The sequence below is a fragment of the Trachurus trachurus genome (assembly GCF_905171665.1).
Source record: "Trachurus trachurus genome assembly, chromosome: 14".
Classification (NCBI taxonomy): domain Eukaryota; kingdom Metazoa; phylum Chordata; class Actinopteri; order Carangiformes; family Carangidae; genus Trachurus; species Trachurus trachurus.
Window position 1 is genome coordinate 3,633,116 of NC_139903.1, and position 19,743 is coordinate 3,652,858.

Below are 19,743 nucleotides of genomic sequence, written 5' to 3' on the forward strand. Positions count from 1 at the left end.
TAGATTTGATATCGATATAGATGTCATCAATTGTCAAAATAGTTTGTATTGATCAAATCTTTATTTAGAAAAAAAAAAAATATATATATCGATATATGTATGATCATAGTGTAAGTGAGCTATATTGTATCTATGAAACAGAGTGTATTGTGAGTCCCTGACTGACCTTTTATTTGTTATGAAACCCATGTGAGACAGATTATGAAAACTGATTTTTAATTTCATACAAATAAAAGTCAGGCAGTCAGGTGACCAAGGTAACGTCCAGATAGCGAGAATTCAAATCTGAAGCTGCGTCAGTTCTCCTGAGATAACATCACATTAACATCGGTTTAACCTGATGGAGATGAAGATGAAGATGGGTTGATCTGATAGTTTCACTCGTCGGTGAACAGGGACGTCTTCTGTCTCTTTGCGGTGTGCGTTAACTTTCTTCATACGTATTCAATTTTTCACACCGTCAGTAAACACGTCAGTCAGTCTGCTGCTTCGTTTCTCAGTTTAATGTTCATCATTTTCCTTTTTCCTTTTAAAGCCGCTGGAAATCTTGTTTTCAAGTTTCTCTCTCTGATCATCAAACGCTGGATCTGCTTCATCAGGACTGGAGCTGTGGCTTGATTAGATTTGAAGGGCGACACAAGCAAACAACCTCACAAGTTTTTTAGGTTGTGTGTCCGTCCATCTCCCCTGTTCTCATGATCATAATATGGCTGCAATGCCTCGTCAAGAATGAACTGATTGCAGTTTGGTAGTTAAAGGGATAGTAGCATTTTTTTAAAAGGGGGTTGTATGATCTACAGATAGCCCCTAAGTACTTTAATTGCAGTAGAAGACTCTCTGCACTCCTCCCGTTAGCAACGCCAGCCCATAATAGCCCTGCCCAGAGAGTTACAACATACAGTGTTGTGAACAGACCCAAAGAAACGGCCTATTTTCGCGGCCTAAAAAAGGTTTTACCTGAAAAAAAAAATACACAGTTCCATTGTTTGCTATAATATAATTTTTTCCAGCCCCTCAAAGTACAGGAAAAACACAGTTTTTATTTGGACCTAACAAACTCACATATCCCTCCGCCCAGGGTTAGCGCCCGCCGATCAGCAGTTGGTTAGGTCCAAATAAAAACTGTGTTTTTCCTGCACTTTGAAGGGCTGGAAAATGTATTATAGCGAACAATGGAACTGTGTATTTTTTTTTCAGGTAAAACCTCTTTTAGGCCGCGAAAATAGGCCGTTTCTTTGGGTCTGTTCACAACAATGTATGTTGTAAATCTCTGGGCAGGGCTATGGCCTGGCCTTGCTAACGGGAGGAGTGCAGAGAGTCTTCTACTGCAATTAAAGTACTTAGGGGCTATTTGTAGATCATACAACCCCACTTTAAAAAAAATGCTACTATCCCTTTAACTACCAAACTGCAATCAATTCAATCTTAACGAGGCATTGCAGCCATATTATGATCATGAGAACAGGGGAGATGGACGGACACACAACCTAAAAAACTTGTGAGGTTGTTTGCTTACCCCACTTTAAAAGATACTACTATCCCTTTAAGGTCAAAGGTCAAGGTAACATGTTGATGTGTGACATGTTTTTCGCCAATTTAAATGCTGGTTATTATTACAAATTTTCATGTGGTTGCGATGAAATGAAAAGAGCAAAACTTCACTGTATATCCAGCCATTATTCAGTGCTGCAGCTCGGGGACATGAGAGGAAGCTGTGACCATATTTGGCGTCGGGTCGGGGTACAGCGCTGGTGACTGTGAATGTTGGGAATCTGGGTATCGTCAGTGCTGTGTCGAAGCTTCGTCTCAGATATCAGAACCAGCTCTGCTCTGATAAAGCGTACGTGCAGCTGCAGCAGGACTCTTTGGTTGTAAAAACTTGGGGGTGTTGAGTTTGAAAGACAGTGGGCTTTATGAAGCCAGGGGGGGGTATAATGAAAAGATAATTGTGATTCAGTGTGGGGCGTAGGATACGGTGTCATTCTTGGAGTCATTACAGCTCCATCATTAAAAATGTATGCGATTAGTCCCTCGACTTCATCGCAGCGCTGTGCTCAATCACGGGAGGAAACTTTAACGATGCTTTGTGCAGCCTGGTGTGGTGCTTTATGTGCTGTTTGCTCCATACGGCAGCACTGTTATAACTCAGGGCACATGTTAAAGGGATAGTTCACCCAAAATTGAAATGTCACTCATTATCTACTCACCCTCATGTGGACTAAGGGCTGGGAGAAGTTTCAGAGTCCTCCGTTCCTTCTCTGAGTTACAGGGGGTCTCGGCGTAGCAGTGCATGTCCATACTGTATAACGGTTGCAAATGGATACCAACTGTCTTCGTAACAAAAAGACACACCAAAAAACATCCAAATACCTCCATGCTGCTCGTATGTAATGTCCGTCTTGTATTGAAGCCCCGAAATGCAAAATTGTCCCCAAAAAAATTAAATACGTTTATTTTTCAAGCTTGTTTGTAGCGGAAGCTTCTCGAAGCTCCTCTTCCCGGTTCGTCAAATTTGGACGAACCAGGGTCCGTCCTCTTCCCAGTTCGTCCAAATGTGACGAACCGGGAAGAGGATCTTCGAGAAGCTTTCGCTACAAAACAAGCTTGAAATATAGACTTATTTAATTTTCTTTGGGACATTTTCCCCTTTTTCGGGGCTTCAATACAAGACAGACATTACATACGAGCAGCATGGAGGTATTTGGATGTTTTTTGGTGTGTCTTTTTGTTACGAAGACAGTTGGTATCCATTTGCAACCGTTATATGGACATGCACTGCTACGCCGAGACCCCCTGTAACTCAGAGAAGCCACGGAGGACTCTGAAACTTCTCCCAGCCCTTTTAGTCCACATGAGGGGGAGTAGATAATGAGTGATGAGAAATTTCAATTTTGGGTGAACAATCCCTTTAACAGTAGGTGGGAAGAAGCTGCACCGCTGTCAGGAGGAAACGTAGAAGGCGACCGACACTGTGTGGGCGATGTATAAACAATTCCCTCCTACCTGTGCATGCTGCTGACACACACACAGTGTCAACAGACAGCACCGTACCCCCCACTAACCACGCTGCCATTTTTAGCAAACCCACAGTCTGAGTCTCAGTCTGCCTTTGATCACTACCATGGCAGGAGCCTCTCTGATGACTCATGCAGATAGGCGCCCATACACTGGCAAAAAAAAATCATAAAAAAAATCATAAAAAAACCTCTGTGGCTCTCGCTCACGCACTGATACGCTCATTTCGTCGGGTCATTCAGCATGAGCCGATACGTGAGCGGTAATTGGCCAATTTGGTTCATGAGGACGGTCGCGGATTTAATGTGTTTGTCTCCGTATCCTCCGTCTCTCCTCCTGTGACATTCAGTCTGTTGCTCAGATCCTCTGTTGATGATGAGATTGTACTGTAGGTAGGTGTTGTTCTTTTGTTTGCTCACACCAGTATATAGACTATAAACCCTGTGATTTGTTCCACTGGTTCTCAAACACCCGTTTTCCACCAATAACTCCTAAACTAACAGATGAGATTCTGTCATTTTGTTACTTAAGAATGGAATTAAAGTGAAAATAGGTTATTCTCTACCCCACCAAGGCCCCCCCCCGGGGTCTTCTGACCCCACTTTGAGCACCGCTGCTTTAAACAACACTTTCTTTTTCTGTTTGCAGCTCTTTGTTAAACCTGCAAACAACCGACACCTCTTTTATTTTACTCCGGGGCTTTGCAGGTGGTAATATATCGAGCTTTGTTTGCAAACATCCGGTACTTATTCATCTAGCAGTTAGGGAACAATAATGTAATTTTACATCATCCAACACAAACACAGCATTCATATAAATTTGCACTCATCTGTGAAAGGAGAGCTGTCCACCCATCACAGTGATTACACCAATGTCAAGCGTTTCCCATTATGTTTCACAGTAGAGACAAGTGGATGTGTTGTTATGCTAATGCATGTTAATCATCTCCTTGCTCTGAATGAGTGATTAGCCTCATTTCAGATAGAGGGAGCAACAGCAGACATGCAAATGTTTCTTCATCTGTTCTACAGGGCTCGACTGAAACAGAGAAGAATGAAAGAATGACCGCGGTGGCATTTCAGACACGAACGCTACGGCGCAGCGTTGAGATGCGTTGATAAATAGGGCCGACTCTTTGTAGATCCCTTCGCTCCTCTACCAGGAAAGGAGCATGTTTCTCAGGCTGTCGCTCCGTCGTCTCTCTCATTATGTTGGAATAAGCTTTCCCCCACAGGTCTGTCACATCTCTTTGCATCCCGCACAAGCAGCTATATGAGGTTAGAAAGTAAAGAGTGAAATCATCTTCTCCATCCTCCCTCGTGGCCCTCTGCTGTAATCGAAGGTCTGAGGACCGAATGAGTTTCTCCCACAGCTGCATCTCTGCAGAGGAACAAAGCCGTTATGATTGTCAGCGGCACTGAAGGTGACATGGGATGCATCTGCCATTTTATTCATGCTTTTGCATTGTCAGTCTGCGTTAAATCCACCGCATTCCCTTTGGCTTAGTGTGTTTTTTTCGCATTATGCTTTCAGGAGGGGATGTGGTGGAGCGAAGTGCTGCAATCACAACTCCAGTTTGGTTTTTCGGGCCTGTGCTTGACGCAGGAATCACATTTCACTGTGACAGCTGCAAGCTGGCATGGTTTGGGGCTATATGCCAGTTCACAAACACGCACACACACACACACACACCCACACACACACACACCCATCGTCTGGATATAGATGATGTTTGACTTGCTAATAGTTTGACTGACTGGGTTGAACTTTTGTATGAGGAAGTCTTTATGCCTCTGTTATAATCCATATATATCCTCCTCTGTGAGCCTTGTTCATTTGCTTTCTGTCCTCACTGACAAAACTGCCCCCCCCCCACCACCACCCCCCGCCCCCTCACCTGCCCCCTGGCATCACTATTGCTGTTACTGCACTGGAGGCATTGTGGTGAAACATTGATAAGTGGTTTCAGTTTAATCCAACCAGAAATTTCGACTCAGGCAGCAACTTTACGACCAAATGATTCGCCTGCCGGCCAAGGTGATTTAGGAGGATTAGTCCATGTGACATTAAATAGACATGTGTTAAAGGGACATTGTGTAGGAATTACTCCCATCAATCGTATTTTTCATGCTGCATTCACCTGAAATTGGGCAGACGGCAGACGGACGACAGCCGCTGCACGTAACGGCATAAACAAGCCTCTATGTAAACAAGTTACCGGCTTTCTCTGGACTTCTGTGACTAAAATGACATCTGGTTTGTTAGCGACGGCCGTCCGCCCGACTGCAGGTGAATGCAGCATCAGTGTAACGCTCCAGATATGAACGATATGAACGGCTAATTCAGAGCTGAAAGGAACACTTCAGTTTGTTGATGGGGGGGATTACTGATTCATGAAAAACAGACTTTTGAACCAAATAATCGATTTTCCTGAATAGATAACAGGAGAAGTTACACAATGTCCCTTTAAATCCACATGTGTTAACATACAGTCACAATACACATGTTGCTTTTCATTAATACTAACAAAATGAATTTAAAAATCTACAGTTTTTATTCCCCGTCTCCTTTGCAGTTTGATAACACAGAGTCTCTCTGAGGAGGAGTGAGAGTCATATCAAAGGAACTAACTTTGCAGTGTCAATTAAAGTGCTTTTGTAGTGATGAACGCTGGATGAGGAGACCCTCGACAGGCCTGTTTTCATCTCGCCCGGAACACATTGTTCAGCTGCTAGATAATCGTGAGATAAGCGCATTTGTGTTCGAGCTGCCACAGCAAACAAATACAGGCCCTCAAGGCACAGAGGTTTGCAGGGATTTTTTTATTTTTATTTATTTGAAGCAGGAAAAAAAAATGAAAAAGAGGCAGGTGTTACAAATTCTAAGCAGCTTTGCAGCCAGAGTGCCCAACTCCGCTGATATACTCATGATCTCTTGGAGAGGAGGAGATGAGAGAGATAAGAGTGGAAAAAAAAGAAAAAAAAAACCTTAAGTGGTTTGCAATAAAGTAAACCATCTTCTCTCTCCATCCTCCCACCCTCTCTCCACTAAACACAGATCTATTATAATGGCCCTCCTCCCTCCCTATGGGACCGTTAATCATCAGGACAGAGATCGACAGTTTACTGCACTTGTTGTCGGATGTGAACCCACAAATCTCACTGGATCAAAGAATATTATTTGAAACCCAATAACATTACACACACACACCCACATACACAACCCCCTCCCTCCCCGGCTTTCTCACCTCTGCTCTTTCTAGCTGTTAATCAGGGAGGTTAATGTGCTGCTATTACTTCCGTCGCCCACCTGTTTGAACAAAGGCTCTTCTGTTGGTCCTGGGTGACCTGTGGCTTGAAACCTGAAGAGATGAAGTCAACAAATATTGTAGTTACTCACTCACTCACCCCCTCCTCCTCTTCCTCCTCCTCTCCTTGTAGGTATTGTTTACACTGATGTAAATAAACCCACAATCCAGAAGGGAATTAAACACAACAGGAAAAAAAAAGAATAAAAACATGATAAATTGAAGAGGAAACATGCTCGGAGCTACAGTGAGGCTCGGTGCCAATTTGTTGTAGTGTTGCAGCTGAATAAAATCTGACTGAGAGACGGAGCGGTCGAGTGGTTAAGAGCATGTGTCCCATGTTGTTGGCGATGCCTAATGTTCTGATCGCTGAATTGATTCCCGGCTATAGTAGCAATATTATGTACTGCGTGTCATTTCCCCAGTTTCTCTCTCCACTATCCTACTGTAGTATCAGTTTAAGGCCAAAAAGGTTTTAAAGAGAACATGTGAAAGGCAGCAGAGTCGCATCAGAGAAGCATGAGCAGGTCTGGCTGCATTGTTTGCTTTGTATTCATAGGTAACCACCGTTTATCTCCAGCGCTGTAACACTAACAAGAACCACTGTAGCGGAAACAGGATGTCATTTTAAAACTGGCTCTCTGGGTATGTGTGTGTGTGTTTGTGTGTTTGTGTTTGTGAGGCACTTGTACTGTTGCAAACTGGATCAACTTCATGTTTGTGTTGCACAATTTAGCCAGAGCGTGTATGGATGGTGATCTGATGAAACCATGTTTAGGTTTGGTCAGGTATGTTTTAGGTGGTTTTTTTAGGGCTGCAACTATAACGATTATTGTCATTATCGATTAATCTGTCGATTATTTAAACGATTAATCGATAAGTTGTTTAGTCAATAAAATGTTGAAAAACATCAATCAGTGTTTCCCAAACCACCAGACGATGTCCTCAAATGTCTTGTTTTGTCCAAAAATCACATTTAAGAAGCTGAAATCAGATAATTTTGACTTTTTTTCTTTAAAAAACTACTCAAACCGATTATTAGATGATCAGAATAGTTGACGATTGATTTAATAATCGATTATTGTTGGATTAATCGGTTAATTGTTGCAGCTCTAGAGTTTTTAGTGGCGTCTGATTTAGGTCAAATAAAAACTCACCGTGCATGCAGCTCATTCTTTTTATGGTTGTGGTTTGAAATGCAGTCCATGGTCACCACAAATACTTGAGCTGTGCTTCTCTCTGACTAACGATGTGTCTCTTTACCTCGTCTTAGAGCCCGTCCACACTAATACGGATGTTTTGAATTATTCTCTCTGTTTCAGTTGATGCATCTCACCGACAGCATTAATTACCTGTATACAAATGCACAGTCTTCGTATGTGTTTTGACTGCAGGTCGGTGGAACTGTCACCTTTGATTAAATGGAGATTCCAGTGACAGGAAAACAGGGAGGAAACAAACCCCCGACCGTCTTATTTATACTAAATTTAGAGAGGTTATCTTCTTCTTTTTTCTTTTCTTCTCACCGCTTTGTTCTCTCTGCTCTGTAGTTTCCCAGATCCTCATAATTAGCCATCCAGCTCCAATTCACAGAGACAGTTTGTTTACTTCTTCATAAATGTTGTGTGTTCAAAGATGATAAATTTAGCCGAGTCTTTGAGCTGAATTCCCATCAGAGAAAAAATGTAGCTTTTTTTTATTTTATTTTCTTTATTACATCTTCCTCCACTAAACCGTAACTAGTGTTGCACATTGTATTACATGGATGCTTTAATTTGAAAGTGCTGCTATGCACAATTTCCTTGAAACATTTTTTTTTTTTTTAAATCGATGAAGCTTTGTGTTACTGGAAGTTTACACAATTGATTTATTTTTTATTTTTTTGTATAAACTGGAAGAAACACAGGTCAGAGCTGACTTTACTCATTATATCTTAAGAAATGAAAAAGAAAACAGAGGAATCAATGTAGCATCCTCACATACATATACATACAGTACAGTGTATGCTGCTGCTGCACTAGGCATAGAAATAAAATAGCCAATTTGATGAACGTGTGAGATAATTATTGATCGCTGAAGTAAAGCTTGTTCGTGGTTTCCACAAGAAAAAAGCAATTCTTCACAGCTAAATAGAACCTATAGTGCGGTTACAAGTAATATCCTGACTGCAGGTGTCCTAATGCAATAAAGTCATTATCCGCAATGGAAAGAGAAAACTGTGGAGGCCTTGAAATTGTGTTTGAAAGTGTTTAAACCTCAATACAGTCAGTAATGAAGTTAGTATTATTAGAGGGAATCTTCTCCTCTTGTTTTCTTTAGAATTGATTAGTAGGTAATTGATGCCAGTGAGTTCACATCCACTGAGGGACACGAGCTCTTCCAGCACTTTCCTCCCATCGCGCTGTGATAAGTAGTTGTTGTAGTTTAGTTAAGGCCCTGGTGGAGCGGTTGTGCTGCTTAGTGTAGTTAAAATTTGATGTCAGTAAAAAAAAGTCAGTGGAGGTCTACTCTGCAGAGAGAGAGGTTTGGCTGGAGAGTAAACAGCCACTTTGGTTTTTGCAGCTGCTCTTGTCATGTTTGTGTCCTCATCGCTGTGGAATGACCAGAATCTGAACCACCTCTTGTTCTGCCTGTTTAAGCGCAAAAAAGAAAAAGAAAAGCTCAAAGAGAAAAGAGTCGGAGCGTGGAGACCTTAGTGTGAAGACCACTCTGCTCTGACCTCCATCCATCCATCTTCTCTCCCTCTCTCCCTCCCACATTGTGCACATTGCAGTGAGCTGTGCCACCATAGCAACACAGTCCAGTGAGTGCTGGCTCGCTATAGTGCACGGAGGAATGCACTGCAAAAACTCAACATCTCACCAAGAATATTGTCTTATTTCTAGTCAAAACTAATCTCATTATACCTAAAATCACATAAAAAGCAGCTTGTTTTTAGACACTTTTTACTTCTTTCAAGCAGATTTTCACTTGAAATAAGTAGAAAAATCTGATAGTGGAGCAAGTTTTTCTTTCTTAATACAAACACAAAAAACTTGCTTTCACTGGCAGATTTTTCTACTTATTTCAAGTGAAAATGTTTGAAACAAGTGAAAATTATCTAAAAAACAAGTTCATTTTTAGGTGATGAGTCTTATTTTAAGTGGAAAGAGTTTAGTTTTGACTTGAAATGAGACATTTTGACAATTAAATAAGACAAATATTCTTTTTTTTTGAAAGTGTGTTTTTGCAGTGTGGCTTTGTGTTGCCTTCGTAGGGCAGAAGGAGCAGTGAGCTCAGCCCACCGTGCAGCAACCTCTCTCACCTCTCTGCCATTGAACGTATTCGGAGGCGTGTTTGAAATGCGGTGTCACCCCCCAAAACGTCGAGATTCACACACCCATTCATTGACATTCACTTATACTTAAGAAGGAGCTGTCAGTCTCATGACATCACGGTGATATGAAGTGTATATTTAGTTTGACTCTCCTGTTCTTTCGCCCCCTCAGCGCTGATCAAAGGCTCCAGATCAAGTGATCTAACACGGCTCCTCACATAAAAAATGTGAATCCCACAAGCGCTTTTCTACTTCTTGTTGCTGGGTTTCTTATGATAACACCCTGGGACTATTACGCAGCGCTGCGTGATGCTCGCTTTGAGATTCCAATCAGGCTCCAAACAGGGGGACTAGAACAAGCAGTACTAATGAAAATGGTAGTAACCAGTGATGTAGTCTATGTGATACTCAGGTACACTCAGTATACCCACTGGAAATGCATAAATATTTCAGTATACCCAGTACAACAAGTATATGACAAGTATATGTCAATGGTTCTCAAAGTGGGCGGATTGACAGGGTTCAAGGGGGTCCCCAACGTTTTCTACCACTTTTTCCTAGAATTTCTTTGATAAATGCAAAATCATCTGAAAATTACCTCACTTTTACCAATAGGGCAATTTAAATCCATAATTACATCATATTTGACCTCTAACTGCTCCTGCTTTTAACTACACTTATGTATTCAAGTTATGCTTATGTATGTTTGTTATGTTGTTATGAATATTTATGTATGTCTCAATTGTTTTGTCTTCTGTCTTTATATATTCTGAGTTTCATCTCGGCTATATTGTAAATGAGGTTGCTCCTCAATATATCTCAGAGTTTAAATAAAGGTTATGAATGAATGAATGAATGAATGAATGAATGAATGAATGAATGAATGAAATTTGACCAGTTTCTTCAAAAATTTGTAGAACTTTTTTATTTTATTTTATTTTTTAGAAATTTTACCACTTTTACTGAGAAATTTTTACCAGATTTAAAAAAAAAAAAAAAAAAAAAGCAAAATTTTACCACTTTTTTGTGACAATTTTTATGACTTTTTTCTAGAAATGTTTCAACTTTTTTTGAAAAATTGTACCACTTTTTTTTCCAGAAATGTCTCTATAATCTTTCAAAAATGTACGCTTAATTTAAACGTACATTGATTGTTGTTTGTGTATTTCTGGTGTTTGCTTCAAAATTTTGTCCAATGGGGGTCCGTGGTCTAATTTGTGTCAATTTTGGGGTCCTTGATATAAAAAAGTTTGAGAACCACCGGCCTATGTGATACAAGTACAGTTTACCCACCTAAAAAACAGTATACCCACTACAAAAAATTAGACTATACACACTGGTAGTAACAGTACGTATGTTGTCTTGTGTGTTACAGTGTGGGCTTCGGAAACTACCACCGCCCTGTACGGCGAGACCCTCAATATACCATGCAACGGAGGCGTCGCACCACCGGCCGATCTGATGTTCATCAAGTGGAAATACGTAAGTCAATATTGACTGTGTGTTTTCTGTGAAGAGTTCAAGTGACTGAACACTCTAAAAAAAACTAAAAAAAACACCACATGTTTCTCTGTCAAACTACGTGCAGCTCAAATAACAAACTAAGACAAGTCACCACACACAGTAACTGAACATGTATGTGTGGTATGCGGATGATGATAAACTTCTGCATTTTCAAATTACAGTTTTTGTTTTTTAACTGAATATTTAAAATATTTCTTAAAGGTATAATATGTAGGAATTCCCCCCATCTAGCGGTGCGGTTGCATATCGGAACGTTTTCTTGATGTTGCATTCACTTGAAATCGGGCAGACAGACAACAGACGCTGCATGTAACAGGATAAACAAGCGTCTATGTAAACAAGTGGTCCGCCAGCGTCGCCCACTTATGTATTCGTAACGACTTGTAACAACTCATTCTAAGGTACGACAAAGCTCTCATTTGTATGCAGGTGTGATTCCACTTCAGTGAAATACGTATTTATGAAAGCAATATTTGATTTTTGCTAATAAAAAGCCAAATAAGTTACATACTGGGGCTTTAACCAAAAACAATGTGCATGTACTAAAGATACTGTCGGTTTCCTCACCTAACGACAAAAAAGTAAAGAAAAAAGGAGTAATTCAGGAAAAAAAAGAGCAAAAATATAATAAAAGACGAAGAGGAAATTCTGTCATAAGTTGCACAGTATTGCCAAAGACTTCAAATAGGCACACAGTGCACTTAGAATAACATTGAACTATGACAAAGTGTCATCAGCGCATCAAATTCACCTCTGATGTACAAAACCAAGTGAAGATCCAGATCCAGGTTTGTACTGCCAGAGGAGCTTTTCTGAGGAGAATAAAACCAGTGTTGCATTGTGTTGACGCCATGATTGTAGATAAGATATAGAAGATATAGAAGGCGACGTAAGTTCAACACAATTAATTGCAATGTAATCGAAAGTGCATACAAATCGATGGAGCTAATCACATCGGGGAAAATGAAAAAAAGATGAACAGACTGATATTTTTTGCTCATAAATAATCTGTATCTACCCATATAATTGCAATTTGATGTTTTTTTTTTGCATTAGGCTGCATTGTAATTCCTCATCTCTATTTTTTTCTTTCCAAACCGTCAAAAACAGATCCACATCAAATCCAACTGAATCAGAAACAACACGACTTGACAGCGTGTACATCTTTTAATTCATATTTGTTTTTCATGTTGTAACAGCTGACTGACAGACGCTCTTTAGTGAACGACAGATTTAACACCACCAGCTCTTCTTGTATTTGAGACATAAACGAGAAGCTGTGATTCACAACTTCCTGTCTTCTCCTCGTGCTTTAGGTAAAAGATGACGGATCTTCTGGCGATCTGTTGGTCCGACAGGCGCGCAACGACAAAGCCACCATCCAGGCGACCGACAGCTACGCCCAGCGCATCAGCATCGACGACAACTACAGCCTGCACATCACCAACGCTGCCCTTACAGACCAGAGGACCTTCACCTGCATGGTGGTGTCGGAGAGCAACCTCAGGGAGTACTCGGTGACCGTTTCTATCAAGAGTGAGTTCCTTGTCTTTGTTCTTAGTGACTTTTTTAAGCAGAGAGAAGTGGCTGTTGTTGGGCAGCATAAGACATTTACATGTAGTGGGTCAGTTCTATAAAGTGAAATGCTATGAATCGGCCGTATTGTGTTGTAAAGAAGATGATTGCTCTAAAAAAGTGAGTAGAATAAATGATGGATGTCTCACAAAACACCAAGTGGGAATGAACTGAGAGTCCAAATTTAGCCCTTATCTTTTTTAGGGCTGCAACTAACGATTATTTTTTATTATCGATTAATCTATTAATCTGTTGATTATGTAAATGATTAATCGATTAGTTGTTTGGTCAATAAAATGTTAGAAAATGTTGAAAAATGTCAATCAGTGTTTCCCAAACCACAAGGCGACATCCTCAAACCAAAGAGAGACTCAGTTTATTGTCATAAAGGAACAAAGAAACCAGAAATATTCACATTTAAGAAGCTGAAATCAGAGAATTTGTTTTTTTTCTCTTAAATACCGATTATTCGATTGTCAAAATAGTTGACGATTCATTTAAAAAATGGATTATTGTTCGATTAATCGATTATTTGTTGCAGCTCTAATCTTTTTATACCGGTGCACTGTCAGACATGATGAAATAAGCAGTGCAACTCTTTATCAGTGGTGAAATCAATAGGAAGATGATGTTTAAAAACAAGAGAGAAGAGGAAATATTCAACTTTCAAACCTATGACTACATATTATTGCTATTATCATATTCTCAAAGGTGTTTTTTCTCTGTAATAGTCTTGACTACAAAGTTAGACACTGAAACAGATGAATAGGAAAATGTCGCTGTATCTGCAAAGATTTTGTGGCACTGTTGTGAAATGCAATTAACACCTTGAATATGCAACACCTGAAAACATGAATTGTGTTTGGAGACATTGCACTGCAGAGTAGGCAGCTAGAAATAAGACGGTGAGATACAGATCATAGAATAGTCAGTCCTCTTCAAATAAACACACTCATCCAGACACATCAATTAATTCAATTTGTGAAGGGTTTTTTTTGTGTCATTTCTATTAAGTCATTTATGTAAACAGAAAAGCATTAGCACCGACTTTTCAAACCAAAAACAATTACGTTCAGTCAAGCTTTATTCAAGGAAATGTGTCTGACAACCTGATTTGACTTAATAACATTAAAACAATGTTATCTACTGTGGATTCATCAGAAATACAGTTCCATGAACCACTTCCTCTAAACCTTGAGAAAACCAAACCCCGGCGGTCGTGACTGTACTCCGCTGTGTTTCATCAGCATCTCAAAGGCTGTTCAAGTTAAAGTCTGTTATTGTGCACTTTTTTTTAAAGCTGTGGCAACATTGTGTTTGAAACTTTTATTCCAATAATGCACTTACTTGGCTGGAGAGATGCAGATTCTCTAAACTCCAACATTAATAAACATCAGCTGCATCGTTCGTTCTTTAGCGCTTAAAATGACTAACACCGCTGGTTGCACATCGTAATTACCACTAATTATTATTAATTCTGTAAGCGTCGTGATGACAGGCTTAAATTAAACCCGGCTTTTGGTCAGCATGTGTCAAATCAAGTCAAATCAAATAAACTTTATTGTCCCTTGTAGTCCAGGCAATCTAGCTCATTTTGGACCCAAACATAGAACTAGTTGTAACAGAATGTTTTTCACCATACATCATTTCTATGAGGTGTCTAGAACAACATACTAAAAGTCCTAAGAAATCCTAGTTGGGGAAATATGTTTAATTCTCATCATTATTTACTGTATAAAGTCTATGGTGCCAACAACAATACACCCCAATGGGGCTATTTTTTTCCTTTACTCCTATCACAATGAAACTTAACATAATGAAAGTATCCATGAAATGTAACATTTTTTGTATTACAAGTTTCTTTGAAAATTAATCTGTGAATATGCAAATGAGCCTTACACTAATCAAATATGCCCAAAATACACCCAAATAGGCTTATTTTCTTCCCTTACTCCTACCACAATCACACTTCACACAATAAAAGTATACATGAAAAGTAACATTTCTGTATTTCAAGTTTCTTGGAAAATTAATTTTAAATATGTAAATGAGCTCAACACTAAAGGGAAAAAATAGCCCCACTGGGGTGTTGTTGTCAGCACCATAGACTTTATACAGTAAATAATGATGAGAATTAAACATATTTCCCCAACTAGGATTTCTTAGGACTTTTAGTATGTTGTTCTGGACACCTCATAGAAATGATGTATGGTGAAAAACATTCTGTTACAATTAGTCTGTGGTAAAACGCTATTTTGCCTGGACTATGAGGGAAATTTGTATTGGGCCACAAAGTGCTACTGCAGATACCGACAGTACAGACCGGTACATTCATGCACTTCCATGTGTATGAACAGATGAGAGACAAGGAAATAAATAAAAAAAATTGAAAGATAGAAGCAACATGTTTACACAGTCAAGATAAGATTACTGTGCTATTATTATTTTCACGACAGCACCCAGTCTGACAGTGTGTACTGTATGTACTGTACAGTTGTATGTGAGTGTGTTTTTTTTCCTCTCCACTGTCGCTAAGTGCCACTCCGTCACTGTTTTTCTCTGTAATGTTGTGAGGTTGTGACCAGACTCTGTAAAGTGCCCTAGATGAAGAAAAAACTGAATTGTCTCTCTCTCTCTCCTCCTGTGTTTGCAGAGGCACCGAAGTCCGTGGAGATTTTGGAGAAGGCCAAAGCGTTGCAGAAAGACAAACTAACACCGGTAAGATTTCGCTGCAGCACTCTGCATTGTAGTGTGTAGTGTTCTTTCGCTGACGAGGTGTGAGTCTGTCCCATTACACTGAATGTATTCAGCATTTTTCATGAACTGCGCTGAACCGGGGATGCTCATAAATACCAAATATGTACCCACTGCTTATTGTTTTATTTTAATGAGCTTGGGAATTTTCTATGGTTGCTATAGTTGTACGTACATGGTGAATACACCACGCACAACTGTGACATACAAAAGTTGAGCGTAACTCATGTGTTTGTGCTGTGACTCATAGCTGGGCCATGCAAGAAACCAACCTGTTTGATAATTTACGCAGCCCAAGTAGCCTGAGGCACGCGGCGGAGGATGGGAAGAACAGAGGAAAGAGAAACACATTCTAAATATAATGTTGTGCAAAAAATGTTTTTAAGGCCACTAGTTTCCATCTGAACTACAAACTTTATTTACATAACTTTACTTTTTCAAACAAACCCAGTTTATTACTTTCTTACTTCCAGATAGATCCTGGTTTTCATTACGTCGTCTGTCACTCTCATTCTCATTCTCATTCTCATGGACATAATACCACAGCAGCACTGGGTTTTTTTGCATTAAACACTCACAAGGACTCAAGAATATTAGGGGTCAAAGGTTAAAGGTGTGTGGCGACCTCACAAAACACAATTTTGGCCTCATGAATGCAATATCTCTGCAACACCCTGAGGGAATCTCTTCAAAATTTGGTACAAAAGTCCCGTTGCACACAAGGACAAACTGATTAAAAATAACTGAAGTGAAGAACCACGCTGCGGTTAATCACCCTTCATTCATTCAAGATTACTTTCCCATCATATAATAAAGCTACCTCCGGGTGCTGCATCGGTGGGAAGGAAGGACTGTTTTTAAAAACCTTTGTTGCTCTCAAGGACACTGACTCTATATTAGATATTTATCACAGTGATAGATCAAATCTGTGCTTTTTCTTTTCTTGTCTTGTGAAACAACTGCATTCACACCCTGACTGTGATTGTCAGACATCACAGCACATTGGACATTTGAACCGCCGAGGCCCGATTTGAAAATATACTGTAGTCTGTCTCTTCTCACAACACTGACGCAACTTTGTAACTGTGGAAAGTTTTTTCACTGCGATGGATTTAAAACTCATTTGAAGGATCTGCCCCTCGGTTTTCAACCGTCACGTCAATAAAATGGAGCCGGTCGCCGCACACAGACAATTTGCATCGAATCGTGGGATGAAATGTGCAGCCACCACCACCAGTCTGTTCTGATGTAGATTTATAGACATGCGATTTATTTGTTGTCGCAAATTATAGATTAATAGAAACAAACACATCATTTTCTTTTTATTTCAAAGTATTTGTTGATTTCCCTCAGACATGGTAATATATAAATGGCAAATATAAACACACCAGCTGTTTTGTAATGAATCCGCTGGGTAATTAACTGTCAAACAAAGCAAAACACAGAGGAAAATCACCTTGTCATCGTGACTTCAATTTGGAAATAAATCGGTCCCATTAGGCCGACTCGTGAACAGACTTTCACCCACATGGTGACGTGTGTCAGCCAGGCACCTCTCTTTGTGATTCAGCTGCACCCAGAGTGAGAGATGAGTGAACTCTGTGTCAAAATGTCACTAATGGTTACTATCAGAATGCTTTTGCACGAAAAAAAAAAAAAAAAAAAAAAAACCATAACAGATGTCAGAATCTGCCAGCGTGGGGGTCGCTCGCTGGGCTTTACTAGGAACAATGCAAACGCTTCAAATTCAAACTAACTGAGTCTGAGAAATCTGTTGGAAAAAAAAAAAAACTTTTGGAAAGTGGGCAGAACATCCGCAGCGGTCATCTTCCTCCTCTTTCTCTCTCTCTCTCTCTCCATCCCCAGCAAGCAATGCGCATTTCTTCCACCACATGCAGCAGCATATACACATTTATTATGGATCAAGTGAGTTCTGCTGCCTCCGTTGGTATTCCCACCTAAAAATTCAAGCGCTATTGAACAGCTTTGAGCATTTTGTAGTAGGGGAGAGAGAGACAGGCAGAGATGCAGGGGGAGAAAAAAATGGAGAGAAAGAGTGGAATTGGAAGAGAGGTATTTTAGTTTTGATAATGCGCACAAAGGACGGCGGAGGGGCGTGGCTGCTCGACACTCAAGTGGAATTCTGAATTAGAGGAAAGTGTCATGTTGAGAGGTTGGAGAAGCAGCAAAACCTGAACGCTGCTGCACTCAGCTGTGGTGAAGAGGAGTTTGTGCATTTTCAGGCCCTGTCTAGTGTTTTTTTTCTTTTTTTTCATACCAAAAAGTGAAGTGAGACATCGTGCTGACGCAAAGCATTAATGCCAGGTACTTAAGACATGAGAAATCTCAAACTGGGGCAGAGTTTTTGTTGTTGCAAAAGCAGAAATCAGGCTGGTTTTGCCTCCTGCTGTTCCATCACATGATGGGTGGTCCAGTGTTGTGTTGTTAGTGGATGATTTCTGGACAGTAGAAAAAGCAAAATGAAAAAGCAAAAAAAACAATCAAAAAGGAAACACCAGAACCCCCCCTGACCCTTTCGCTGCATGCCAAACACATTCACCCACTCACATCTACATGACTGTGTGTCAACCATATAAACCAGCTGTAAAATACTCATAAACTGCGACTACATACTAAACGGTTGGCCTGTGCATTGTTTCAACAACCTGAACCCATAATGGAAATATCCATTAGTTTTGACTGGTTCACTGACAGCTAACGTTACATTATGCAAGGTGATTTAAAAAAAAAGAGAGAGATTGAACTGCGTGTGGATCTTTTGTCTCCCCCTCCTGGCAGTCGACTACTATTATTAGCCCACACAACAAGAACAACACAGTGGTTTCCACTGAGGGAAAAAGCCACACTGCTGCTGTGCTCCCGCTGTAGCCTTCTCCACCTCGCTCGTTGCTATGGTTTCTCCTTTTTCTTTTAACGCTGTAAAAAATCAGTCATTGCCGGTTCATGTGAAACACTGCGCTAACTGGAGGAAGTGGCCACGGGCAAGAGAGTTAAAACCCGGGTTTACACACAGAGAGTAGAGGTTTCCCCTGGAGCTGACAGCCCATAATCAGCACTGTGCACTCATCGGGCATCAAGTTGAATCCAGCAGACTTTCTAGAGCTCAATCTTTCTTCTGGGTGTCTGCCAGATGTGTGACATCTGCAAAGGTTAAAGCCCCATATGTTGTGTATTTTTAAGTCTTTACAGTCTCTCAACGTCTTCCTAAGAAGGGACAGAGGTCACAAAAAAAAAGCTTCCATGTTCACTGTCACATCTCACTCTACTGTAGCACATGTTCATAACAATATAATGACTTTCTGTTCAATTTGCACCGACGACTCTCATGTTTAAAAAAAGAAAAGATGTGTGCAAGTTTAATTGGCGGCAGATGGTGTGCACATCATGTGTTTTTTTTTTTTTTTAAGACTGAATGTGATGGCGGCTAATGCTTATAGAAAAATTAAAGGGATAGTTCAACATTTTGGCAAATTGGCCCATTGCCATAATCCCTATAGTCATAGGAGTAGGTTCGTTGGGTGTCGTTCGGTGCAAGCTATTTTTAGAACGGCGGAGCAGAGCCGCAAGCTGCTCAGAGCTACGCTATGGAGGTTAAAGGAATTTCTTGGTTTCCCCTAATCAAACTCATCAAATACAAAATCCCAAAACTCCAAAACGCTGTGGTGGACAAGTTGTGACCTGCACATTCACCACGCTATGAGATAATAACACAACGTTACGAAACTGAGCTGTTTTCGAGGTAAATACAGAGTAAATACAGAGTCTGCTTGCTGAAAAACTGTCCCTGAACGCAACGCGCATCAGTGGTTTTGCATGAATTTCCCTCTAAAACAACTCTGTCTGGTAACGCTGTGTTATTATCTCATAGCGTGGTGAATGTGCAGGTCACAACTTGTCCACCAGAGCGTTTTGGAGTTGTTGGATTGTGTATTTGATGAGTTTGATGAGGGAAACCAAGAAATCCCATGAGCCTCCGTAGCGTAGCTCTGAGCAGCTCACGGCTCTGCTCCGCCGTTCTAAAAACAGCTTGCACCGACAATTAAAGGTAACGGACCTACTGCTATGACTATAGGGATTATGGCAATGGGCCAATTTGCCAAAATGTTGAACTATCCCTTTAAGCGCCGTGTTATGCAGTTGATCTAGAGCTTGACATTGTTGCTTGGAAATGAGCCTGTGCTTTTTGAGCATGGTGAGTCATTTAAATAGAGTTCCCTCTTCCTCTCTCTCT

At 40.4% G+C, this 19,743-nt stretch overlaps 1 protein-coding gene across 1 annotated transcript in view; it reads left to right on the forward strand.

The window, feature by feature from the left end:
* alcama (activated leukocyte cell adhesion molecule a) overlaps positions 1–19,743 on the forward strand; it is a 92,378-nt gene that overhangs the window by 44,358 nt on the left and 28,277 nt on the right. The window contains exons 2-4 of the mRNA XM_083986984.1: positions 11,014–11,120; positions 12,479–12,698; positions 15,391–15,455. Of these exons, the coding sequence (XP_083843110.1) occupies positions 11,014–11,120; positions 12,479–12,698; positions 15,391–15,455 (392 nt within the window). The remainder of the gene's footprint in view (positions 1–11,013; positions 11,121–12,478; positions 12,699–15,390; positions 15,456–19,743) is intronic.